At 40.6% G+C, this 27,871-nt stretch overlaps 1 protein-coding gene and 1 long non-coding RNA gene across 4 annotated transcripts; both read left to right on the top strand.

Moving 5' to 3' along the window:
* The first annotated feature begins 1,598 nt into the window (after positions 1-1,598).
* Positions 1,599-27,802, top strand: slc6a1l (solute carrier family 6 member 1, like). 3 transcript variants are annotated; one of them, XM_065274670.1, is made up of 16 exons: positions 1,599-1,946; positions 2,249-2,318; positions 3,305-3,629; positions 4,168-4,299; positions 6,309-6,409; positions 9,444-9,553; positions 16,692-16,824; positions 19,117-19,251; positions 19,371-19,474; positions 19,637-19,761; positions 19,858-19,970; positions 20,860-20,991; positions 21,091-21,193; positions 26,437-26,537; positions 26,700-26,867; positions 27,230-27,802. In XM_065274670.1, the coding sequence occupies exons 3-16, from the start codon at positions 3,392-3,394 to the stop codon at positions 27,332-27,334; spliced, it is 1,800 nt and encodes a 599-aa protein (XP_065130742.1). In that variant the 5' UTR covers positions 1,599-1,946; positions 2,249-2,318; positions 3,305-3,391; the 3' UTR covers positions 27,335-27,802. The 3 variants fall into 3 exon arrangements, with proteins under 3 accessions (XP_065130742.1, XP_065130744.1, XP_065130741.1); XM_065274672.1 differs by having other exon boundaries at positions 3,273-3,629; positions 26,700-26,749; XM_065274669.1 differs by having other exon boundaries at positions 3,273-3,629.
* Positions 22,460-25,291, top strand: LOC135760606 (uncharacterized). The gene is made up of 2 exons (XR_010537446.1): positions 22,460-22,691; positions 24,216-25,291. It is a non-coding gene; the product is annotated as an uncharacterized lncRNA (long non-coding RNA).
* Positions 27,803-27,871: the final 69 nt, after the last annotated feature.

The following is a 27,871-nucleotide window of genomic DNA, read 5'->3' as shown; positions in this document are numbered from 1 at the left end:
TGATTACTCTGTACCTGTGGATATGGTGGGATGAGAAACATTTTTAAGTAATGCTTAAAAAAACTCTTAGCTAAAAAAAACGCTGTCCAAAGTGCTGAAACGTGAGGAGAGCCGTTTGTAAATTCTTTATCTCCTGTTTGTTACAAATAAAGTATTTTCAGAGTACAAACCTTATCTTACATACTTGTAAATAATTTTTTGGTGATATTGGATAGCCATACATTTAAAGCAATTACAAGCCTGCTTTTTTAATTCCATGACTAAAAGAAAACGGGTTTTAAAGGTTTTAATAAAAAAATAACAATTTCAATACAAGTGAAAAACAACACAATTATTTAACATTAATATTAAACTGGGGATCTTCTTCCTCCGCTTAGTTTTTCAGTTTACAAAGTCCGTCATCTAAATAGGGATTAGACATAGCGCCAGCGCAACTGGCTTTTAAAGGGGATGAGAGCTGTGACTCTCATTGGTTTACTGCACGTTACGCCCAAAATACTCCCACTACAATAGGACCTACCCTTTTCGACCATGCGCTCGGCGCAAAACCATTTTTCCCGTCGTTAAATTAGCAAAAGTGGATTCGGACACGCCCATTTAGACGTTGCGCTGTGCGCTTTAGACAATGCGCTTAGATCGTTAAAATAGGGCCCTATATTTTGAATAAGAATTCAATATATTAACTGTTGCACAGACATTTAAGAATAATTAAAGTAATGAACTTTAACCAGTTAAAAAGTCAGAGAGATAAATATCAGTTATTTTAATATCAAAATTATTTTAAACAGCGCTATACAGATAAGTCAATTGTGTGAAAAATACCGCCTTTTTTAACGAGTGAAACATGAACACGTGTTTTATTTCCCACTATAAACACAATCAAAGCTTCAAAAACACAGAAAGAATGGGAGCTTTAAGACCTATACACTCTAAAAAAACAAACGGTGCTATATAGCACCAAAACTGTTGCTTTGGATAGTAACCATAGAAGAACCATTTTTAGTGCCATATAGCACCGGTGAAGCACCTGTGTAGCACCTGTGTAGAACCATATAGGGGCCATATAGCACCACTATAGCACCACATATGGTTCTACACTGGTGCTTCACTGGTGCTTCACCGGTGCTATATGGCACTAAAAACGGTTCTTCTATGGTTACGATCCAAAGCAACAGTTTTGGTGCTATATAGCACCGTTTGTTTAGAGTGTAGTTTACTTTTAATATTTTGTCTGAAAGATACAGGTGCAAGAGATGTGCAGAGCTTTTAAAGTGAACATACCTGTTGTAAATTAAGTTTTAAGTTAGCCTGTCAAAATCCTTTCAGGTTAAATTACCAAAATATCATTTAAAAAACGATTACATAAACCTGTCAGGCATAAACTTTGGAGCCTAAAGTCATGCCTTTGGGGTCATTTTTGGGAGACCTCATGCCGTCTGCATTTTAGGCAGCGTGCCTGCTTCATTTTCAAATCTTAACAAGCCTCTTCAGTGAGAAAACGGAGCACTCTTCTAGGGGGATATCCCATGGCAACCAAATTGGCATAAAAAATCATTGTACACACATTCGGACCCTGACACACACCAAATACACACAAACATAAAGCACACTCTCAATACTGGGGCACTGCAATCGACTCTTGTTCGGTTGCCTCAGGCTCTCAGTGTGGTAAAGCGATAATTTTATCAAACTACAGGTCGAAGTTTATTATCTCCAGCTCAATACCAACCACAGGATCACCAAGGCATTGAGCCTACAAAGAGAAAAGGAAACTCTTTGTCAAAGCCGGAATATTGGGTCCATTTCTTTTGGCTCTGTTGTGAATGAAGGCACTGGGTAGTTGGCACAGTTCAGTGGTTTCAATAAATTCTGGATTCTCGAGACCACCTGTAACTGGTGGCCATTCAACTTACCTGTCTGGAAGAGATGACCATTACATTTCAAAGGTACAGTTTTTTGCCTTTTCTTTGTTTTAAAGTGTGGTAAAGCAAGGAGCCCAAACATTGTATTTAAATGAGTCTGAGTTCAATTTCTTTTGTTGCTCATAAACACTGGAGATATTTAAAATACTCATATACACTCATATTTGTGAGACTGAAGTGAATTTGACTCATATTGAATTGCTTACTGTGAATTATTGTACTGTGAAGACAATAACTTTCTCTGAATGTTTTATGACTGTTTACTAAATGAAACTTTATATGAAATGAAAACTAAATGGGAATCTGTGGTTGATTTTTGCATGCAGGCTGAGAGAAACAGTCCTTTAAAACATCCATTCATCAATAAAGTTAATGACTTGGTCACATCGGAAGCTGGTAAGAATGAATAGGTTCATTAACTAAATTTGCATTATTGTATGATTTAAAAAGTGGACAAAAGTGGATAAACATTTCTTGAGTGTTTTAAATTATTTTGAGGTGACCTGCATAATGAATAGATGGATTGATTGGATGGAAATAAACTTTTATACCAAATGAAGGCACCTACTTAAATGAGAGATTTTACTATATTACAACAAGGAAGTTTACTTGGTTTAAGAAGATAAAAACATATTTTGCTTAAAATAAACCATTAAAGTATTTGAATGTTTTCTGTTTGTCATACATTGGTTGAACAGTTAAACTCTAAACACCATTTGGTTATTTTTTTAACCACATCCCTAAGCCAGTAGGTCATGAAATGTAAAATGTAACTCAGTTTATTATAGTATGGTTTACTTTATTTAACCCAGCATTATTAAGTGTGTGATAATCTTAGATCTTACACAGCTAGGGCAATATCTGTATGTGGTATCATGGGAAATCAGACCACTGGATGGCGCGATTGACTAGTCAGAATCGAATATGTTTGAGCCTTGTAGTATTGTACAAAAAAAATCTGTCCCTGGCCTCTAAGGTTCCTTAAAAGGAATACAATATATAATACAATGTGGTACTTTTTGGGGTACATTACTGTACCTTAGTGACCTATTGTGTACATTTTGGTACGGTTAGATGTTTGTACTCCTAACATTTAAAAATTCGTCCGTAAAGGTAAACAATAGGGTATGATTTTGTACCCCAAAAATGTACCTTTGAGGGTACCATCCCAGTCACAAAACTTTTTCCAATAGTGTACATCTTGTGTCTCCGTGTATGGATTACAGAGTATAGTATTAAATTCATGTTAGCACAAAAACTCCTTAATTCTGCATTGACCTTAGCGTTACTCCTTCAAACTGTTTATAATGGTAAAAAGAATTTTAAGAATCTCATTTTTTCTTTGCTTAGCTAAAAGTGAATAAGCAAACATCTCTACACAGTAAACCACAACTGGATGTTCAGTATAAGCAAACAGTACTGGACTGATTTGGATTAATATCGGACTGTGGTGCGACGGTGTTCCTATAATGGGAAAAACCGGCCAAAGCACAGTGGACCTCAACTCTCCTTCGGATGTAAAGCAGGCAGTCCCATTTGAAGACCTGGATCACAACAGTGTTCCAGTGGAGGTGGAGAAGAAAGATACAGTACCAGATAGAGGATCCTGGAAGGGCAAGTTTGACTTCCTGTTGTCCTGCGTTGGATATGCCATTGGGCTAGGAAATGTTTGGAGGTTCCCGTATCTGTGTGGAAAGAACGGTGGAGGTAAGAGAAGCAAAGAGATATTGATAAAAGCATGATTTTTTTATAAAAAAAAATTTGATAAAAGCATGAACCCTATGCTGGGTTATTTTAACCCATTGTTTGGTCAAATATAAACATGAAAATATAAACATATAAACAAAGTTGAGATGAAAATATCCCAGGATTTGTAAAGAGTGTCATAGAAGATATAACCCAATAACTACTGACTACTGAATCATAGCATCCAGCTCTTCTCCTGAAAGGCCTCTGCAAAGATATTGGATATAACAAGATTGAACACACGACAATAGGTGGAAGCCTGGCCTTCAGTTATAAGAACCAATCACCAGTTAATAAAGCAGAGGCCTTTCAGGAGGAGAGCTGGATGCCATAATTCAGTCTTGATTAGCTGGTTGAGGTTGGTTGATTATCATTGCAGCTAAGCTGGAGATCGGCCCCTGCCCCAACGAACATTTACCTTTGTCTGTATCATAGTATGTACAATATTTTCCATTCAAAGGGTGAATATACATTCAATATTTTTGCGTTGTACTTTTAGGAGCTTTTCTGATTCCATATTTGTGCACTCTGGTGTTCGCTGGTATCCCATTGTTTCTTCTGGAGACATCATTAGGACAGTACACATCAGTAGGGGGGCTGGGGGTGTGGAAATTAATACCCATGATGAAAGGTAAGAAATACAGTATGTTCACACATACATTTGTGTAGCTATCTAAATGCATTAATACAATATATTTATAATAGATTTAACCTGTAAACCCTAAAATACCCACATAATAAAGTTAGGAGCTTGGTAGAAGTGCAACACAGAAGGGAACACAAATTCTGATAAAAATGTATACTGTACCTTGTAATGCATTTTATATCATTCCCCGCCAGCCATTTTTTGAAAAGTTGCCCGCCAGCATTTTTTTGTGATTTTGACAAAAGTTTCACAAAATGCCTTTCAGAAAAATTTTATTCTAACAATACATGGGTTTCAGCTGACCTCACTCACTTGTCTTCCGCCATTTTGAGGACCTGAAGTGGTCGCAAAAGAACTAGAAGCTATGCCTTCAATATGTTGTGAGCATCAAAATCGCTATTTTTACAACACTAAGAAGGCTCGACACAACATGATATTTTGCTCGAAGTATCGCCTGTGTCTCTACACGTGAACTCGAGCATTGAGAACATTGTTTGTGAACAAAGAGTTTACTAAACAACTGACTTTGGTTGATTTGGCTTCCGCTCGCCGCCATCTTCCCAGTCAAGATGTATCGATCTGCGAATTCAACGTAAGGAGGGAGGAGAGTAAAGATGGATAGCTCCTAAAGCATAGTTCCATATAAATGCACATATAATTCGTTGTTTTGTCGCAAGTGAAAAACAATATTGACCTTCTAGTTGAAAAAGGAGCCTCATATGAGATTCATTCATTCGCATTTAGAAATCGATTATTTCCGTCTGGCAGAGATGACAAGCGGACACCATAACAGCCAAAATCAGTTGTACAAAACTTTCTTTTTATTAAACTCTGTGTACACAAACAATGTTCTCAATGTTTGCGTTCATGTGTAGAGATCCAGGTGATACTTCAAGCAAAGTTTCATGTTGTGTCGCGCCTTCTTACGTTGTAAAATAGTGGTAGCTCGGTAGCAGCGGACAGCGGCTAGAAGAACGTATCAGGGATTGAGTAGGCATCACACCCTAACCAAGATATATTTTTTTAAAGTTGCGCTTCTTTTCATGACAGTCGAGGTGCGACATGTTGTCTTTCGTAGCCATTTCCCGTATCCATAAGAATCATAGACAGTAAAAGATAAGAAATCCGTAAATCGTAGCAAGCCAGCCAATGCTTGTCAGTAGCCTACTGGTACTCGGTAGGTCCTCAAGATGGCGGCATGACGTAAAAAGTCACATGACTGAAACCCATCTATATATGAAAATACAAATATGTCAAATGAAAGAACAGACCCTCTGCTTTCAAACAAACAACAAACAAACAAAACAGGGAAAAACGTTTGAACCTATCTGTATTTTTTTTCTCTGCTTATAAACTCTTAAATATGGGTATTTTTCTTTAAAAATATATATATTTTTTTTAGCAAAAAGCTGAAATAATAGCATTTTTGTGAAGCAATTTTGTAAGAGATCAGATTCAGAAAGATTATCAAAACATACACAGAGTTTAAAATTAGTAAATAACGTTTTGGCTTCAGTTTTTCATCAATTGGGTGTAAAAAAGTAAAAAAGTGCCATCAAGTGGATTACGGTATTGTACATTAAAAATATATTTATACACCAGGAACACGTTTTTTTATGCAAATGTTTTCTCTTAATTGACAAGATGACATGTCAATGGCAGGGAAAGAGTTAAATTGAATTGCATAGCACATGTCAAATGTTTAAATGCAAAGATTTGAGACATTTGTTAACTATCCATTTTATTTATTTAGCTGTGTTTTGAATGTTTTTGAGAAATTATTTAATCAAAAGTAGAGCTAGATAGGAAAGACACAGAGACACATGTCCCACAAACAGCATAATAGTAACTTAATTTTTTTTTCCACTGTAAAATTTGTATGTTTTATGGGAAATTTATGAGCACTTTATGTCATTATTTGGAATGATCTGCCAAAAACATCAACCTCCAAATGTGAAGAATTTAAAGGTTTAACTCTTAAAATCTCATGTTAGGTGTCGGTCTGGCTGCTGTGGTTTTGTCCTTCTGGCTGAACATCTACTACATCATCATCATCGCCTGGGCTTTATATTACCTCTTCAGCTCTTTCAAGGCAGTGAGTATCTATCCAAAATCCATTCTGTCTCTATTTATTCTGTTACTAAACCCCATGATTATTCATCCAACATCTGTTCATCTTTAACAATGTTTTATTCAATCACCATCTGTCATCATTGGATGCTTGCACAAGTGAATTATAGGCAACCAAAGTCATTGAAGCTAGACAGTCACCAATCTGCACCAATCTGCAATGTAACAGAGCAATAACAGTGAGGTGCATTTCCTGTTTTATGGTATAATCCTACATTTACTCAGTTGTACCATTATTGTAGCCTAAAAAACAGCTTGGACCAAAATGAGCAATCACTAGCTGTCAAGTTGATTTGCAATTTCGTAAAACTTCTATGTGACCCTGGACCACAAAACCAGTCAAAGAAGGGTCAATTTCTTGAAATTGGGTTTAATACATCAGAAATAAATACTGTAAGCATTCAATTGTTGATGCGCGAGACGTCTCATTACCGTGGGTAACCTGCCGATTGGATGCAGGTAAAGAAATTGGGGGGGGGGGGTGGTTCTGGCGGGTTGGGATGGGTCATTAATCAAACAATAAAAAAACGTGTAGGTTTAGTTCAATTACCCATTACTTTTATTAAATATTTGGGAATATATATTTTCATATGGTTCTTTGACAAGGTAACAATACGTAGGTCTACATAGCAAACGCAACTTGCGTGACATCCCTAAACCGTTGCCCTCACATCATGAAAATACCAACCAGCTCTGATCGCCAGCCCCAACAACAAAATAATCAGAGAATGTAAGACGATTTGCCAGAGAAATTAAGGTTGGGAATTTACATCCTTAAAAGAAAAAAGGTCAAGCTGGTAAATCTAATGTTTGGGACTGGTTCTCAGAAATACATTGACCAAACTTATAAACGCAACACTTTTGTTTTTGCCCTCAATTTTCAAGAGCTTAACTCAAAGATCTAAGACTTTTTTATGTACACAAAAGGCCTATTTCTTTCAAATATTGTTCACAAATCTGTCTAAATCTGTAGTACTTCTCCTTTGCTGAGATAATCCATCCACCTCACAAATGTGGCATATCAAGATGCAGATTAGACAGCATGATTATTGCACAGGTGGGCCTTAGACTGGCCACAATAAAAGGCTACTCTAAAATGTGCAATTTTACTGTATCTGGTGTGACCACCATTTGCCTCACACAGTGCAACACATCTTCGCAAAGAGTGGATTAGGTTTTTGATTGTGGCCTGTTGAATCTTGGTCTTCACTCCTCTTCAATGCCTGTGCTGGATATTGGCAGGAACTGCTGTTGTATACGCAGATCCAAGAGCTTCTCAAACATGCTCAGTGGGTGACATGTCGATCTAGAAGGTGAAGATGCTGGATGTGGAGGTCCTGTGCTGGTGTGGAGTCCAGATGGATGTACTGCCAAATTCTCTAAAACGTCTTTGGAGACAGTTTATGGTAGAGAAATGAACATTCAATTCATGCGCAACAGCTCTGGTGGACATTCTTGCAGTCAGCATGCCAAATGCTCGCTCCCTCAAACCTTCTGACATCTGTGGCATTGTTCTTTGTGATAAAACTGCACATTTTAGAGTGGCATTTTATTTTGACCAGCCTAAGGCACACCTGTGCAATAATCATGCTGTCTAATCAGCATCTTGATATGCCTGTGAGGTAGATGGATTATCTCGTCAAAGGAGAAGTGTTCACCAACACAGGTTTAGACAGATTTGTGAACAACATTTAAAGAAATAGGCCTTTTGTGTACATAAAAAAGTTTTAGATTTTTAAGTTCAGCTCATTAAAATTGCAAAAAAACAAGTGATGTGTTTATAATTTTGGTCAGTGTAGTTGTAATATGAACTAATGGTTGTTTCCAAGCACTTTTAAGCTGAAATAAAGCCTTACATTACAATGCTATGTCTATTTAATGGTTGCGGGTGCAGAGCGGGTTGTAAAAATTGATACAGTGGTGCAGGGTGGGCTGGGGCAGGCCATTTAATTTAATCAAAGCGGGACCTGCGGTTTGGAAATTTTAGGATAGGACAAAATTCAGCGGAGATACAACTGTTAAAAATCTAGAATCTGAGGGTGCAAAAAAAAAAATCTAAATGTTGAGAAAATAGCCTTTTAAAGTTGTCAAAATGAAATCTTTACAACACATATTACTAATGATAAATAAATGTTTGATATATTTACAAAATATATTAATCTTTACTTAATATTGTAATGATTTTTGGCATTAGAAAAGTAGATCATTTTGATGTATTGATGGCTATCGCTAAATATACCTGTGGGACTTATAAATGGTTTTGTTGTCCAGGGTCACATACGTATGAGAGTGTGATTTGAAAACTTTACACTAGGTACATAAAAACTACACCTCCAGACTTTTAACTTACATAAAAAGTATCTTGCCTAGGACTCCTACTGGTTCGCTCTCAAGGGATAAAGTAAATGGAAGTTCATAAACTGAGCTTTAGCTAACTAAAAATGTCTTATTTTAAAATCAAAGCCATTTACATTGTTTTTTTCATTGCACTGTGGATAAATTTAATTATATGTATTAATACATTAGTTTTCACAATCTGTGTCTTCACGGATTAATTCATTTGTCTTGGTTTTTAAAAAAATCAATGTCTGCTCAGAATTCTTTTTTCAATCTCTCTCTTCCTTCCTCTTTCTCTCTATCTCTCTCCGCCCCTTGAGCCTCTAAAGCTCTTTGTGGGTCTGTCTTTTGGTCTGGAGAGTGTTTTAAAAGGCTCAACAGAACGGTCAAATAATAACTGTCTGTTTTGTGCAAAGTGAAGTGCAGTTTCTGCACACTGTGCCATGGGAATAAAAGCTCTCCTATTTAAAAGCAGTGCAAAGAGAATCTCTGGAAAAAAAACTAGTCTTTGTTTTTTTTAAGAATACATTGTGCTGCCTTTTCAACTTTTATATATTTTAAGTGCTTATTCACTGTGTTTGCTTTATTATATAACATTATTTTTCTTGGTTTAATTATACTGTTTACTGAACCTTTCTTTATTTCTTTTTCTATTTCTTCAGGAGTTGCCATGGCAAACTTGTGATAACCCTTGGAACACTGACCGCTGCTTTTCCAACTATAGTCTTATGGATACCACCAACCTGACCAGTGCTGTAAATGAGTTCTGGGAGTCAGTAATAATAACTTTTTACAACTTTTATTTTGAAAACCGTATCTAACAACTGTATCTTAAACCATGCTCTGAGCACTGAGCCAATGGGTTATGGAAATTCAACTCTTGTCATTTGCTGATATTTATCTCCATCATTTTAATTTTCTGCAATAGCATTAATAGGCTACTGTAAAAAGACTTAATTAAAAAAGTCAAAGGTCAAATGAAATTTATTTACTTTCTTGCCACTCAAAATCTAAATTAATTAAACAGAATGGATTAAACATTTTTGTTCACAACGCTGAATTGGTTTGTATATAATAATATATAGAGTAACTAGGTGTTAATCTTAAACAAAGCATGGGTAAAGTATAAAAATAAATATTTATGACTTATGAAATAGATTCAAGTTTTCTGAATCCTTTGCTTTCACATATATAGACGGTTTCAGCAACAACAAAGTAAACAAATGGTTCCCTTTCAGTCGGTCACTACGACGTCACGTCGTGACCGACGAATTGGGAACCGCTCCGCGGGTGACCTATCTACTTCGAGAAACTATAAAAACGCCAATGAACTTGGCATGCAGGTATTTGCATAATGCCGGCGCCGCCCCGCCAGGTGCGTATATAAGCCGCAGGTGCACAATACCAAATTAGCTTTTATTGCTTCGAAGCCGGCAGACATCTGCTCTCGAGAAGCTTTCTATCTGATCTTCGTAGATCCTACTCTGGAAGGGAAGAAAATAAGATCTCAGCTTGCTGAAGTTGGTTGGGCAAAGACACCTCAGCGGAGGCTCGCAGTGTTTTTTCTCCACCCTTTCTCTCTCTCTCTCTGTCTCTTTAATTTAGGACTTGAGTTCGAGTGAGTGCGTTGCCTCTCCCTGTGTGTTTCACCAGCTCGCACAAAAGAGTGATTTCCCTAAAAGAGCAGCACGTTTGAGCTTTGTGTCTTTTTAAAGACAGCCACTCATTCGTGTCACGGTCGGGGTCGTCTTTTTAAAGATGGATTTCCGTCCGTGTTCGGTTTCTGGATGCGGTGTGTTCATCGCCCCCCGGGATGGCCACCAGCGTTGTCTTTCGTGTCTGGGGCTCCAGCACTCAGAGGCAGCGTTGCGTGATAGTTCATGCTCCATCTGTGAGGGCATGACTATGGCGGATTTGCGGAGACGGGTGTCGTTTCTCCGGGAACGGCGCCCGCCTTCCAAGTCTGGTGCTGCTAAGAGCGCAGCTACCAGACTTGCGAAGGATGATCTCCGTATAACGGTGCTGGGTCGGTCTGCTGGTTCGTCCAGCAGCTCCCAGCGCCCTGATCCGTTGCCAGCGGAGGTCCCGATGGAGACGAGCGGCCCGTGTTCTACGGTGTCCTCGCGTTCTGTCGAGCCTCCACCCGACGCGATGTCCACCGTAACATCGGAAGGGGGGTTGTCAGCCTCGGACGTCGATCCGGATCCGCTCCCGCCTTCGGGCCAGGTTGCGGCTTCTGTGTTCGACCCCGAGATGGCAGCCATGCTCGCCCGGGCGGCGGAGGCGGTCGGCTTGGAGTGGACTAAACCTCCCCCACCTGAACCGTCCCGCCTCGATGATTGGTTCTTCGGGGGTGCCAGGGCTTCTCAGTCCTCGCCCCCGGTGCCTTTCTTCCCCGAGGTGCATGAAGAACTGACGCGGTCGTGGAAAACCCCGTTTTCCGCCCGGAACCGACCGTTTCAGCCTTCACCCCTCACCTCTCTCGAGGGTGGAGATGCCAAGGGGTACACTGGTATCCCGTCAGTGGAGCGGCCGGTCGCGATGCAGTTGTGTCCGGCCGGTGTCGCTTCCTCCTGGCGGGACCAGCCTACTCTCCCCTCACGGGCCTCTAAGCAGTCTTCGGCGCTGTCCGGTGCTGCTTACAAGGCTTGTGGGGAGGCAGCCTCTGCCCTGCATGCCATGGCATTGCTGCAGGTCCACCAGGCTAAGGCTCTGAGGGACCTGCACGCGGGAGGTCACGACTCGGCGGAGTTCTCTGAACTGCGTGCGGCTACGGATCTGGCACTCCGTGCGACCAAGGTCACCGCACGCGCCGTCGGGCGTGCGATGTCTACCCTGGTAGTCCAGGAACGCCATCTCTGGCTGTGTCTGGCGGACATGAAGGATGCTGATAAGACCCGGCTCCTGAATGCTCCGGTTTCCCAGACCGGCCTGTTCGGCGAGACGGTCGAGGAGTTTGCCCAGCAATTCTCCGCGGCCAAGGAGCAGACTGAGGCCATCGCTCAGATCATGCCACGTCGGAAGCGTCCTGCGCCTGCCCCGTCCACGTCGGCACCTCAGCCTGCTCCTCGCCGAGGGCGTCCTGCGGCGGCCGCCTCCGTTCCTCCCCGGGGCTCTTCTAAGAAGCGAGGAACCGGTCGTCAGCAGCCCGCCCCGCCCGCTCAGCCCGCTTCAAAGGGTGGAAAAAGAAAATCGAAGCGGCCCTGAGACGGGCGACCTAGAGATGGAGGGGATCGCTCTTCGGGAGATGGTGAAAGCACCACTCCCCCCACCGGAGGAGGGCCGGTTGGGGAATCCTTTGTTTCAATTTTCTGTTCCGCCGACTTTTCAGTCGGCACCCACAATTCCACAAAAAGAGCGAATTCCACTTCCATCTCTAGGTCTTCAGATGAGCGCCGGAGACACGAGCGGGCTCATAACCCCCCCTCGTTCTCCGACTCATCAGAGGAGTACGAGAGCTACGCACGGGCTCATAACCCCATCGTGCTCTCTGACTTCTCAGGGGAAAGAAGACAATCACGGGCTCATAACCCATCGTCTTCCTCCCCCTTCGCCAGAGGGTGCATTGAGTGGCGTGAGGTGTCTTCAGCAGAGCCTCCCTTACTCACCCACCCAGCAGCGGACTCAGGTGAGTGTTATCATGCACAACACTGCTGTCGGTGCGGCCAATACGCACACAGCGGCGATCACCTCCGTTGCGCCCGCCGCGGGTACACCGATCGTGCCTTTAGTCCCCCTCGCACGGTGTCTGGGGGCGTGGGAACAGCTTCCCAGCCCGTCGCGTTGGCTTTTACGCACGATTCGTCTCGGCTACGCGATCCAATTTGCCCGGCGTCCCCCCAAATTCTCCGGCGTTCGTTTCACTGCGGTGAGAGCTGCCGATGCGCACGTCCTCCGTGCGGAGATCGCTGTCCTACTGGCGAAGGACGCGATCGAGCCGGTCCCTCCAGCCGAGATGAGGTCGGGGTTTTACAGCCCTTACTTTATTGTACCCAAGAAAAGCGGCGGCTTGCGACCGATCCTGGACCTGCGTTCGCTGAACCGTGCACTTCACAGAATGCCGTTCAAGATGCTGACGCCCAAGCGCATATTTCCATGCATTCGTCCAAACGATTGGTTCGCATCCATCGACCTGAAGGACGCGTACTTCCACGTATCGATTCTCCCCCGGCACAGGCCGTTTCTCCGCTTTGCGTTCGAGGGGCGAGCATACCAGTACAAAGTCCTCCCATTCGGGCTCTCTCTGTCTCCCCGTGTTTTCACCAAAGTAGTGGAGGGGGCTTTAAAACCCCTGAGAGAGAAAGGTGTGCGCATTCTCGCGTATCTAGACGATTGGCTCATAATAGCTCAAACACGTCAGACGCTGTGCGATCACAGAGATTTAACTCTAAAACACCTCGCTCGTTTGGGTCTTCGGGTCAACTGGGAAAAGAGCAAGCTTTGCCCCGTGCAGAGAATCTCTTTTCTCGGGATGGAACTGGACTCGATCGATTTGACAGCTCGTCTAACAGAAGCTCGTCTAACAGAAGCGCGTGTACAGTCGATTCTGACTTGCCTGAATACATTCAAGAGCAAGAGCGCGGTCCCGCTGAAACAATTTCAGAAGCTCCTGGGGCATTTGGCAGCAGCCGCAGCTGTAACTCCGCTCGGACTGCTTCATATGCGACCGCTTCAGCATTGGCTTCACGATCGAGTCCCGAGGAGAGCGTGGCTGCGCGGCATTCACCGTGTTATCATTATACCTGCGTGTCGTCGCACTTTCACTCCGTGGTCAGACCGTGCGTTTCTCCGAGCCGGTGTGCCTCTGAGACAGGTCTCCAGGCATGCAATAGTATGCACAGATGCTTCGGACACGGGGTGGGGGGCCACGTACGATGGGCTTGCGGCTTCGGGGGTCTGGACGGCACCCCAGCTGCATTGGCACATAAATTGCCGAGAAATGTGGGCTGTATATCTTGCGCTCGTCCGTTTCAGCAACGAGTTACAGGGCAAAGATGTATTAGTTCGCACAGACAACACTGCGACCGTGGCGTACATCAATCGTCAAGGCGGTTTACGCTCGCGTCACCTGTCGCATCTCGCCCGTCATCTCCTCACTTGGAGTCAGAAGAATTTGAGGTCTCTTCGTGCCATTTACATCCCGGGCACGCTCAATGTAGAGGCGGATGCGCTCTCTCGGGCTGCGCGGCCCGGCGAATGGCGACTCCACCCCATTGCGGTTCAGCAGATTTGGAGACGTTTCGGCAAAGCGCAGATAGATCTGTTTGCTTCCCCAGAGACGACCCATTGTCGCCTGTTCTATTCACTAGCCGACGACTCGCTCGGCGTGGATGCATTGGCACACAGCTGGCCGCGAAACATGCGCAAATACGCGTTCCCTCCGGTGAGCCTCATTGCGCAAACCCTATGCAAAATCCGGGAGGACGAGGAGAGCGTGCTGTTGGTGGCACCGTATTGGACAACCAGGAGTTGGTTTCCAGAACTCTCTCTCCTCGCGACAGCCCCTCCTTGGAAGATTCCCCTGAGGAAGGACTTTCTTTCTCAACAAGAGGGCACATTATGGCACCCGCGCCCCGACCTGTGGAACCTCCATGTGTGGTCTCTGGACGGGGCACGGAGGATTTGAGTGTTTTACCGCAAGAGGTATCTAACACTATTGCTGCAGCGCGAGCGCCGTCTACGAGACAGGCTTACGCGCTTAAATGGAACCTGTTTGTCGACTGGTGTTCTTCCCAAAGTGAAAACCCCCGAGAATGCCCGATTAGTGTTGTGCTTTTATATCTCCAGCGCCGTTTGGAGAATAGGCTGTCACCATCCACTATTAAGGTCGATATAGCTGCGATATCAGCTCACCATTCACCCGTAAACGGTAGGACAGTGGGTCAGCACGACCTGGTCATTAGATTTCTCAGAGGCGCTCGAAGACTGAATCCTTCGTGTCCTCCCTCTATTCCTCCTTGGGACCTGTCCTTGGTGCTGAAATCACTCCAGGAAGCCCCATTTGAGCCTCTGCATAGTGTGAGTGTTAAATTTCTTACTATGAAAACATTAACTCTCCTTGCTTTGGCTTCTGTTAAGAGGATAGGGGATATTCATGCATTTTCGGTCGACGAATCGTGCCTTCAGTTCGGGCCGGCTGCATCCAGCGTAACACTGAGACCCCGGCCCGGCTTTGTGCCCAAAGTTCCCACCACTCCTTTCAGAGATCAAGTGGTGAACCTCCAAGCGCTGCCTTTGGAGGAGGCAGACCCAGCCACGGCTTTGTTATGCCCTGTTCGTGCACTACGTGTGTATATAGACAGGACGCAAAGCTTTAGGACCTCAGATCAGCTCTTTGTTTGTTACGGTGGTCAGCAGAAAGGAAAAGCTGTCACCAAGCAGAGAATGTCCCATTGGATTGTGGATACTATAGCCCTTGCATATCAAAAGCAGAATGTGCCTTGTCCGTTTAATTTACGTGCCCACTCTACACGCAGTGTGGCATCATCTTGGGCACTGGCTCGCGGTTCCTCGCTAACAGATATTTGTAGAGCTGCAGGCTGGGCGACACCTAATACGTTCACAAGATTCTATAGTGTTCGTGTCGAACCGGTTTCCACTCGGGTTCTTTCTACTAACTAGTTAAGAATGCCGAGGGTCGGCTCGTGTGTCGGCTTGGAGCCTCTATTTTGGTGCTGCACATCTGCACCAATATGGAAGGCCATCGGGGCAAAAACGTCTAAAAAACTGTTTTTGCCTCTCCTCCACCGCCCTGATAGCTGGTGTTGCGGAGCATCCGCTGTCAACCTATCACTGATGTATTCTCTGTAAACCTGTGTAGGCTAGGCGTCCACATTTGTCCCCTACGTGGGGTTCATTTGTGTGTATACTCCGTGGGGTACTAATCCTCCACGTTTTCCTTAGCAGAGCCTGCTCTGCATCTCTCTGCATACTATGTTTTGTTCAGAGACTTTTTATGAGCAACCTATCGGTTGTTTCATATTTTTATGTCATCCATTCAACCTTCTTAGGGGATGGCTTCCGCAGTGTTCTAGCTCCGCTCAGTTTAGACGCTTCCCCAGTTCGCTGCTTCACTATCGTGGGTTAAGGAACAGGTAGTGACCGGCCTTCTGCATTTCGCCTTAGGTTCCGCCCCCTATGTGGAGGGCGGAGGGCTTTTACAGACACTGGAAGGGTTCAGCTGCAGTGGCGTTTTGGTAGGGATTCCCAATTCGTCGGTCACGACGTGACGTCGTAGTGACCGACTGAAAGGGAACGTCTCGGTTACGTATGTAACCCTCGTTGCCTGAAGGAAGGGAACGGAGACGTCACGTCCCGTCGCCACAGTTTGCTGTTCCATTGCTGTTTTTCAGGCCGGGCACTGTTGCTCGGCTTCTCAGCAATAATATAGCTAATTTGGTATTGTGCACCTGCGGCTTATATACGCACCTGGCGGGGCGGCGCCAGCATTATGCAAATACCTGCATGCCAAGTTCATTGGCGTTTTCATAGTTTCTCGAAGTAGATAGGTCACCCCCGGAGCGGTTCCCAATTCGTCGGTCACGACGTGACTTCTCCGTTCCCTTCCTTCAGGGAACGAGGGTTACATACGTAACCGAGACGTTTTTCTGGACTAAACTTAACTTCCGGTAAACTTCCACATAGAATCAATTTTACAGTAGTTTCTGATAACAAGGACAATGAACGAGTCCAATAAAACGTGTATTAAGCTTTTTGGATCCTGATCAGTGATTATAAATGATTATATAACAAATGTTGTTTCGCAACCACAAACCTGTCCTCATGAGGAAAATTTGAATATGCACAAATGTATGTGCAAATGTAATTTGACACAGGATAGAAAGAAAGATTATCTTCAACTTCATCATGTTAAATAACTTGTTACTTATAGGCTTTTATTTCGTCTATAGGAGAAACATGCATCAGATAACAAATGGTTTGGAGGAACCTGGGGAATTGCGATGGCCATTGGTTGGAACGCTGGCGTTATCCTGGATTCTTGTATATTTCTCAATTTGGAAAGGTGTAGAGTGGACCGGGAAGGTGATTATCAACATTTCACTGATATAACGAATATAATTTTCACACTTTTAGCTTATGGCTCTTTTATTGTTCCCCACTTCACTTTGCTGTTTTGCTGTTGTAGAGTTCTGTGTTCATGTCTTTTATTTTGAATTTGCCTTGTCATTTTGTAGCCCTTTTATCATGGTTATTGTAGTCTTCATGTTATCCCGTGCCCTTTTTGTGTCCAGGTGTGTCTTGTTACCCTTGATAAGTCTGTGGAATTATACCCCAGTGTTTTCCATTGTCCCTGGTTGGTTATTGTAGGTGTTGCGTGTTGTTTCTGTTTATGCTTAAGGTTTTCTCCATGATTCTAGTTTGGGAATTTTGCTAATGTTTGGCTTTGTTAAATACTTTTATCTGCATATAGACCCTGCCTTGTTACATGTTTTGGACAATATACGTTACAGCTATATTTTCTGCAAACATCATTGGGGTAGAACCCTTTACAGAGGTGCAAATAAATACCAATTAGATATAGATACGTGTAGAGGTATTGAGGTATTAACAATGCACTCTTTGGTACCAATTTATACCTCTGGGGCTCTTATAAGAACTCTGTAAGTGCCATAGTAGAAGTCGGCTACATCAGTTATTCATTAATTCATCATTATCTGTTGGGATAGTCCCAAAATGTTTTAAGTATGCTGTTGTTTGACCTTTGCTTTAAAACAGGGTTTGGCGGAATTGCCTTGAGAATTATTGCCCTGTCTCTAAGTTATCATTTTTATCCAAACTTTTAGAGAAAGTAGTTTTTTCTTAAAACTGATTTCTTATCTGAATACAAGGAAGCTCACAGAACCGGTCCAATTTCTGCCCATCATAGTACCGAGTCTGCTTTGATTAAAGTGCTTGATGACATTTTATTCATAATTTATTAAGGTAAAAACTTAGTTCTGCTTCTTTTCGATCTTACAACTGCCTTCGATACAGTCAATTATACTAGCCTTCTTTGGCGGTTAGAGCATTTATTTGGAATTGGGGGTACCATTTTGCAATGGCTCAATTCTTATCTTAGTGATAGGTCTTTTTCCATTGAATTAGGTAAGTTCTCTTCATCTGTTGCTCCAATTACTGGTGGAGTGCCTCAGGGACCTATTTTGGGGCCACTTCTTTTTAATTTATATATGAGACCTATGGGGGATATTATATTATTAGGAAGGATAATGTTTCACTTCACTTATATGCTCATGATACCCAGTTATACAACCCACTGAAAGCCGGTAATACCATTGAACCTTTGTTGGCCTGCCTTGTGGACATTAGGAAATGGCTGTCTTGCTGTTTTCTTCGACTCAATGAGAGTAAAACTGAAATAATTGCCTTTGGTCTACTGACTTTATAAATGAGCTTCATATACATTTTCCTTCAGTTTCCCCCCAGGTCAGGAATCTTGGTTTAATTTTGGATTCTGAACTTTGTTTTACGAAGCAAATTAATATTGTAGTTAAAAACTAAAAAAATATTTTGAGACTGAAGCCATTTCTGGCGTGTCAAGACTTAGACTGGTTTATTCATGCATTCATTGCCTCTCGTCTTGATTATTGTAATTCATTATATTCAGTCATCCATTGCACATTTACAGATGGTACAAAATGCTGCTGCAAGGCTGCAGACTGGGGCAAAGAAGTCGGATCGTTGTTTGATTTCATATTTGGCTTTGTGATTTATCGCTCTGTTTGAGTGACAAGCTGACACGGCAATATTAGCTCAGCCAATAGCGTACAGTAAGTAGATAAGCCACTTTAAGCCCTATAAAGAGGTAAGGAAACAGATGTGTCTTGATACTAAAGTAATTAATAATCGCTTTTTCTAAAAATAAAGAAAAATTGCCCTCTTTATTTTCTCATTTTGTGAAGATAATTGAATTTAATCTTCTGCACCGAAGAGGAAAATGCATTTCCAGAAGTCTATGATAGCCTTGATAGACACCACTCATTAGGGACAACCATTTTCCTACACAGCACATATCATCTTGATACACCCTCAGAAAAAAGGTACAAAGGGGTTTTGTAAAAAGTACACTTTTGTACCTAAAACATGCATATTGGTACCTCAAAGGTACACATTGGAACCTTAGAGGTTCATACTGGCACCTGAAAGATAAATATCTGTACCAATATGGTACATATTAGGACCTTTTTAAAAGATACCGTCTCAATGACAGCTTTTCTGAGAGTGTACCAACATTCAAAGAGAAGCAAATGAATGCATTTCATTAAAATAAAATAAGTTTTGAAAATGAAACTCTCTTTCTATCTCTTTCATCCTCAGGTGGTGTATTTCTCTGCCACCTATCCCTATTTCATGCTCTTTATTCTGTTCTTCCGTGGGGTTACTCTACCTGGGGCTAAAGATGGCGTCCTTTTCTACATTACCCCTGACTTCAACAAGCTTTTAAAATCAGAGGTAGCCTTTGTTGCGTAGTTTATAATGTGGCATTTAAAAATAAAGGCCCTATATGCATCCTTGCAATCATGCGAGCTGAGAAATGTATTTTAAAATCTAACATTATTTCATTTTCTCAGGTGTGGCTGGATGCGGCCACTCAGATTTTTTTCTCATATGGTTTGGGTTTAGGCTCTCTTATTGCTCTGGGCAGCTACAACCACTACAACAATGATGTCTACAGGTAAGAACTATTTGCTTATTTTCAGTGAAACAAAAAATATATACTTGTGGTTTTAACTTTTGACGTAATCAAACTAGAATTATTAAAATAATGGCTTTGAATTTGTGCTATTTTCTAGTGTTTTTAAGTTTATTATAAGCTGATTTTTTTTTCTTTTTGAAGAGATTCTGTTATTGTGTGCTGTATAAATTCTTGCACCAGTATGTTTGCTGGAATCGTCATATTTTCCATTGTTGGCTTCATGTCACACATCACAAAAAGACCCATTGAAGAACTGGCTGCCTCAGGTCATTACATCATTATTGTCAATTGTTGTGAAAGTTGGAAATGTAATTGTGTTTACACAGTTTAGTTGCCTGAATATGTTTATGGTTTAAATATAGGCCCAGGTTTGGCATTTTTAGCCTACCCACAGGCTGTTACCCAGCTGCCCATGTCTTCACTCTGGGCTATACTCTTCTTTTCAATGCTCATGATGCTTGGGTTGGATAGTCAGGTACAACACACATACATGCAAATACATACATAAATATTTTATGAGTGATTCCATGCTGGTAAAAAACAACTGCAAGTTTAATTTAAAAAATTTACATTTTCCAGCATTGTACTACATTTGTTCGATAAATATTAAACTTTAAATATATAATTTTTTCCATATTTTTATAACATTTTTATTTTGTATTGAAACACTTAAAAATATTTGAAAATTGAAATATTTAAAATCTGGTGTCCAATGCATGACCTACTAAAGGTTAATTTGCAAAAAGAGGGTAACACCAAATATGTAAAAAAACACATGTAAATAAACATATATTCATTCTAACAGGCCTTTAAATTATATTATACCACGAGTCTGTTGAATGCTGTATTCTGATTGGCTGAGAAATGTTCCGTGGGTATGCACTGGTTTCTGATAACCGCACCTAACTTGTCAAATGTCTTAAAAATAGGCACCAGAGCAATGTTTGTGGTAACCATGGTATAAGAGGAATAATTGACTCCGGTCCTTTGAATTATTTGAAAATAATGCACACCCGCTGTGTAACGGCACGACGCGACCTTGGGTGTGCATTATTTTCTTATAATTCAATGGCCCGTTGTCAATTATTCCTTACATATTGAATAGACAATTAAATAAAATAATTTGGCCAATGTAAAGTTATTTGGTTAAATTTATGTCTTAAAACTTTTTTTAAATAATAGTCTTTTATGTATGCATTGTTTAGACATGGTTTGAAACTAATATTTTAGCATAACACATATCAAAAAGACACGTGGGACAAAATGCCATTCCAATTTTCATAACTCATTACCACCAGTCTTTTTTTCTATGTGGACTGTTTCATACAGTATAATAAAGCACTATCTTCACATCTCTATGTCAGTTTTGTACAGTGGAAGGCTTTATAACAGCTCTGATGGATGAATATCCCACAGTCCTGAGAAAGAGAAAAAAAGTCTTTATCCTTATTGTCTGTATAATATCCTTCATCATCGGCTTCTCCAACATCACACAGGTAAAAAACATCCACCTAAAAAACTCTGTTTTATTGTGTTGGATAGATATTTTCCTTTACTGTTAGTTTAATTGCAATTTCAATGTGTGTCTTCTTTAGGGTGGCTTGTACGTGTTTAAATTGTTTGACTACTATTCAGCCAGTGGAATGTGTCTTCTGTTCCTGGTCTTTTTTGAAACAATCTCAATTTCCTGGTTTTATGGTATGTCTCTTCATAAGAAAATAGGATAAACATGCACCCTCAGACAAAAAAGTACACTTTTGTAAAAGGTATATGCTATTGCATATAATAATAAATGTATAATTATAAACAATGAAACATTTGCCGCACATATAATTATTTAGTTATGAACTGTACATCAGGAAACAAATGAAGCTCAATTGTACAATAAAACACTCAGGGTGTACAGATAAGGTACTCATAGTTAGGTTTAGACAAAGATATTTAATATGAACAAGATGGGTCACTGGTATGGATATGAATGGGGTAGATCGCAACGGTCAGAATGGCCGCTTTAGTCCCGCGTCCCAGTAAAGAAATCGCATACTGTGACAGTAGGTACTGAATTAGATGAAGTACCTGCTCATCGACCTTTAAAACAGTAGGTACTATATAGTATGAATATGAATAGTATGAATGAATTTAGACAATCCTACATCCGCCATGTTAATGCATAAGGAGACATATGTCATCATGACAAAAAGTTAGTCGTTAACGTTAAACAAGTGCAATTTAACCACAATTGGCAGCTGTTTAAAGGACAAGTTCGGTATTTAAAGCCCTGTTTTCAGATTGTTTATGTTGAAATAGAACGGTTTTGACTGAAATTTTGATATATGGTGCTGGCCCGAGAATTTTCGGTGTTGTATCACCCCCCACCTCTACAATTGCTGCATAGGTGCACTGAAACAATCCTTCCTAAAATCCATTAAACTTTCATTTACAAAGACGTGAAACTCACCAAGTGGTCAGGGGTGTTCACTGATATGCTCACACAAAAATCGCTGCAAAAGATGCTTTCCATCAGGTTTTATCATAGTTTTTGTCCAACCCCATTGACTTGTATTAGATGTGCTGTGAGGTACGTTATTACTCCGCCGCCGGAAACGGAAATGGAGTTGTTTGTATTCGTGTGGATTATCGCCACCAACTGGGCTGGAGTGTCTATTATTCAAGCTCTCAACGGAAGAATGGACGGGTGTGAGGCGTTTGGAAAAATAGGTCCACAAGTTTACAACGAATGGTAAAAGGCCTTTTGGAAAGCATCTTTTGCAGCGATTTTTGTGTGAGCATATCAGTGAACACCCCTGACCACTCAGTGAGTTTCACGTCTTTGTAAATGAAAGTTTAATGCATTTTAGGAAGGATTGTTCCAGTGCACCTACACTGAAAAAAATGATTATGGCCCCAATTAAATGAAGCATAATTCAATTTAGCTAGTTTTAATAATTTTATTTAAGTTTTTGATTTTAATTAGTATATATTAATAGGTTTTAAGCGAATTATATGTGCTTTAAATCCAAGTCATTATAATTTATTAAATTCAGTTTAAAAAAATAGTTTGGTTCTTTGCGCATGCGCACAAATGCACATTTTCCCTGGTGCTAAAAGGAGTTTCCAGTCAGGTTCACGGTGACGGTGGGAAAGAAGGACGGGATATTTCAGCCCCGGAGTTTTGCTCAGTCGGTCTATTTGCACAGTAAGTAATATTTCATGTAACACAGCACCTTTTTTTTACCGTGAATATTTTTATATACTTAAAATACGCCGTTTATAAGAGCTCCTCCAGGCAGAGTGCTGGAGGCAATCACAGCCGTGACGATATAAGTTAACCAAATACCACACGACTCCGAGAGCGAAATTGCTTTTATACAACAGTTCGACGGCACACGTTTGAAAAACGAAAACTAGAAAACAACAACAGAGTTATTTTAAAAGCCACTTTGTTTGGGAACTACTTTCTTCCGCCACGGATTTCACTCGGCTGTTTTGAATCTCATAACAAGCCGTTTCTTAATATTAGCGTTTCTTTGTCACAAGATGTAGTTTTAAGATTAGTTCAGTCGAGAATATATATGTATAATATTCAAATATTCAGTCGATAAGTTAAGAGAGCGCCTGTTTGAACGTTTGCTTAAGGAAGCTACGGTACGTGAGAACCAGAGAGCGGACGTCAGTGTTTACTCGCCCCACTGACCACCGCCCTCTCTGGGCTACATCTCTGACAGGAATTCCCTGGCTCTGATGTTGGCCTTGTCTGTTATTAACTCGCTTAATATGAGACTTTGTGCTTGCCAGTACTATATAAAAGTTTTTTTAAAGTGTCAGAGAGATGTTTTTGCATGCTGCTTATAAATATATCAGTGGCGATATCTCATAACGTGTTTTAATATTCACGTCACGATAAATTCGTTATCAATTGTCCAAATTTAAAAGCTGCAGTGCTTACCTGCAGATCCACTATGTTTTCGCTTTCTCTGAGTTGCTTACACACACACACACACACACACGCACACGCACACGCACACGCACACGCACACGCACACGCACACGCACACACACACACACACACACACACACACACACACACACACACACACACACACACACACACACACACACACACACACACACACACACACACACAGATATAAATATATAAACATATAAATAAATATATATATGTATGTGTATATATATATATATATATATATATATACACACGCACACACACACACACAAAGTGCCCTTCATAAATATTGGGATATGTTATTACATATGTAAAAATGTATTTCAGGGCCAAATATAATGGGACAGTTCGCTTAAAAGTTGTTTTATGGACGTGAATTGTGTATATGATGTGTGTTTACAGCCACAGCGTCCAAATGCCAAACTTCAACTTTAGATCACAACATGCTTCATATATGAGGAAATTATTTAACAAATACAAAATGCATGTCCATTACAGCTCAACTGTCCCATTACGTTTGGCCCATTTAAATGACTGTAATTCCTAAATCCTAAAGACAAAATGGAATTTGTGAATACCCTCTAAATACAGCTCAAAGTGTGCACTCTGTCCCAGTATTAATGGAGGGCACTGTATAATATATGGGCAACAGGGGTGTCATAGTTTTTGTAAAATTACCCTTGCCTGTAGACTTGTCAAAGTGTTATGAATCAGAACAATCTCTAATAACAACTTATTTTTATTTAAATGTAGGACAGTCAACAAGATGACTTATTGAAAGACCTGGAAAACATCACCATGGACATATGTGTAATCAAAAAGAAAGAAGGTGTTCTTGGCGACTATGACGATATTGGAGTCGTTGTTGGAGTGATGATTCTTGAGCAGCTCAAATCTGTGGCACAAGCCTGCATTGATGCTGGGTACAATCTATGTGCTTAATTTGGCGTACCCCAAAGAACTAAAATACTACTTTTTTGAAATTTTTTAGAAATGCATTATGCAGATGGATTCTAAAGCTCTCCCCAAAAATTCAAGGACTGAAAAACGTTTTAAAGGTGCAGTGTGTAATTTTTATCGTCATCTAGTGGTGAGGTTGCGAGTTGCAACCAACGGCTTAGTCCACGGCTCACTTCTCGCTTTTGAAACACATAGAGAAGGACAAACATGTCATCGTTGGAGACAACTTAGCAAAAAATTGTCCTTTAAGGGCTTCTGTAAAAAAAATGGCAGCACAAAATGGCGACTTCCATGTAAGGGGACCCTCGGTGTATGTAGATGAAAAGATCTTGTTCTAAGGCAATAAACACATAACGGTTCATTATGAAAGGTGTTTATACACCCGTGATAATATAGTTTTGTATGTTATTTTGCATTTCTGTCAAAAGATCCTCTTAAAAATTTCACACTGCACCTTTAATACTGAAATGTTGTAGCAGACATGTATGTGCATGCTCAGCATGAAATGTTAGTCCAGATGTCACAGTCTACTCTGTTTATCATTTAAGACCTGGGAATCCGTCGTTTTAAACATTTTAATAATGCTTTTAATGATTCATAACTGTTGTCTGTAAAAATGTAACACTTTTTTTAAAAATAATTATTGTGCAATGTGTGAAGTCAGCACTACTGTTTTTGACTTTTGTGCTGTTTTATTGATTCACAAACATTGTGGCCTCTTTCCATCTGTGTTTTTTTTATTTTATATTTTGTGAATGTGCAGTGAGCACTTGTTTTAAACACTTGTACACACAAAGAAATTGTTATTGAACATGCACTACATTTGCTGAATAACATTAAACTTACCACTTGGTGTATTTGCAAAGCCATTTAAGGGTCATTTTTATATATTGTTTTTAAGGTTAGTGATTGCAAACAATTTCCTTAAAAATGTTGAAAGTTAGTCAATGAAATGTGTTTATTTAAATGTAGCTAAAATAAATTGATTGCAACCACTTACCTTAAAAAAAATTATTAAATTCAATTAATAATTTTTCATCAGTCATAAATAAATAATATACGAGAATGTAGCACAATTAAATATGGCAGAAATTACTAAGCTTTTTTATACTAGGGTTACTAAATAAAATTGATTAAGTTCAACACATTTTTTTTGTTTAAATGTAGCTTAAATAAATTGATTGCAACCGCTTACCTTAAAAAAATTGATTAAATTGAATGAATCATTTTTTTCAGTGTATACAGCTATTGTGGAGGTGGGGGATGATACAACAGAAACCGAAAATTCTCGGGCCAGCATCATATGTCCAAATTTCAGTCAAAACCGTTCTGGTTCATCATAAACAATCTGAAAACAGGGCTTTAAGTGTAAAATACCGAACTTGTCCTTTAATATATGTGTTTGCATTAGAACCGTGTTACCATTTTCTGACATTTTTGAATAGTTTCTCCTTCTTCTTATTTGGACAATTCCTCTCACGGGGGAAAGGGATAGTAAAATGTCTATTGAATGAACACTTCGGGATCTTGCTGGTAGTAGTAGTAGGTCATCCTACTTTTCGCCTACTATATAGGATGGAAGTAGGCGGTTTTGGACAAAGCACCTGAAGGCGTTGCCAATATGGTGGCATATGTGACTTCCTTAATAGAACTTTGGTTTAGTAAGGTTTATTTGAAGTAAAAAAAAAATATCTTTACTCACCCTACCTTGACCCAAACCTCTCTTCAGTGCCACTTGTCCTGGCTGCTTTTATATGAAAAGTAAATTGTGACAGAAGTTTTTAAAGTCTCCAAAATGCCAAAAAGTATCACTAATGTAATAGCATAAATGTCCCCCATAGACTATACTACACCTACAGTATATTACAAGTTTCCTGAATAGAATAGATGTCAAGGACATCTCACCAATTGTATTAACCAAAAATCATGGATCTCAATCTTAACTCACATCTTTAACATTTCCTGTCTTATAGAGTTTGTTAGATTTAGATTCTGGCTCTTCTGTACTCTTTAGGGGCAGAGAAATTCTATGAAAATATAGAAGATATGATTGGCTATCGGCCCTGGGGCTTCTGGAAACACTGCTGGATTTACTTTACTCCATTAATCTGCTTTGTAAGTACTTCAACAGCAAGCAATTAGAGTTACAGTCTTAATAAAAGACACAAAACCATGTGTTGGTTTATGGTTACAGTCAGCTATATATTAAATTAAGTGGTGAATTACAGTATTGTTAAACGCTTATGTACTTAATGTACTGTGTTTCTTATTCTGTAGGGTGTATTCACATTCAGCGCCATTGAAATGACTCCTCTGACACTGGGGAAGTATGTGTACCCGCCCTGGGGTCAGGGCATCGGGTGGCTTATGTCTCTCTCCTCTATGATTCTTATACCTGCATATGTCATCTATATGTTCATCACCACCAAAGGCAGCATCCGACAGGCAAGATCTCCCATTGGCTTTCATTCTATCTTCTCTTCCCCATCCTTATGCCCCTCCCTTCCTTTCTTCCATCCTTCTTTACCTTCCTCTCTTCCACCCCCTTCCCTTCTCCATTACATATTTCTTTCTTTCTTTTTTTCTTTCTTTCTTTCTTTCTTTCTTCCTTCCATCCTTCCCCTCTCCCTATATTTATCCATCCATCCCTCCTTCCCATTCTTCCTTTCTTCCTTCATATCCTTTTTTCCACTACTCCCCCACTGGCACTCTGAGAATATTCAATAACATTTTAAAAATTTTAATATTTTTTTTTTTACTTATGTTAATGTACAATACTTTTACTGCTTTATGTCTGTCTTTCTCAGCGTTGGCAAAAGATGACCAGCCCATCTGAGCTCAAAACCCCAGACACCAATGATATCACGCAACAGCCCCCACAGACAGGAAGCATGGGTGAAGCTTCTGTCTGAAATAATTTCCTCTTTTCTGTACAATGTGCGGTAAAGACAGTGACCTGTGCCAAAATCAATTTCTTCCATTCTTTCGGACTTTCCTTGAAATCTGAAAGCAGTCTGAAGTGAACCACACATACACGATTCTTTTCCTGCATTTTATGTCACTTCGTCCCTCTCTAAAGTTGCATTGTGAGCCACATATGTGAGGTCTTCCTAGAGAAAGTTATTTCATTCACTGTCAGTCTCAAGATATGATTTAGCCACATGTTCGCCTTTGCACGGTATTTGGGGCTGGAGCAATTTCCGGCTTTTCTGGCCATAGGCAAGGTACACCCTGGATAGACTGCTAATCTATTGCAAAGTATATCGTTTTAGCATTTATATTAGAGTGGTTCATCTTAAAGGCCTGTCACAAAATGTACATTGTCTGAAAGCAGTTTAAGAAAAAGTGGAAAACATGAATAAATCTGGGCATACTGTCAATCACCTTTTGCCTTCACTGCATTTTAATGGTTTGTCTGTGTGACATGAAACAAAATATAAAAATTCAGA

This window comes from Paramisgurnus dabryanus, chromosome 1 (assembly GCF_030506205.2).
Source record: "Paramisgurnus dabryanus chromosome 1, PD_genome_1.1, whole genome shotgun sequence".
Taxonomy (NCBI): Eukaryota; Metazoa; Chordata; class Actinopteri; order Cypriniformes; family Cobitidae; genus Paramisgurnus; species Paramisgurnus dabryanus.
The sequence above is the reverse complement of the archived record's forward strand: the minus strand, read 5'-3'. Positions and strand labels throughout refer to the sequence as shown.

Bases quoted from the DNA above. Each gene is read 5' to 3' on its own strand.
- slc6a1l (XM_065274670.1), top strand. From the start codon at position 3,392: ATGGGAAAAACCGGCCAAAGCACAGTGGACCTCAACTCTCCTTCGGAT. The intron at 20,992-21,090 runs GTAAAAAACATC...TGTCTTCTTTAG, and splicing joins GCTTCTCCAACATCACACAG to GGTGGCTTGTACGTGTTTAA. The intron at 26,538-26,699 runs GTAAGTACTTCA...CTTATTCTGTAG, and splicing joins TTACTCCATTAATCTGCTTT to GGTGTATTCACATTCAGCGC.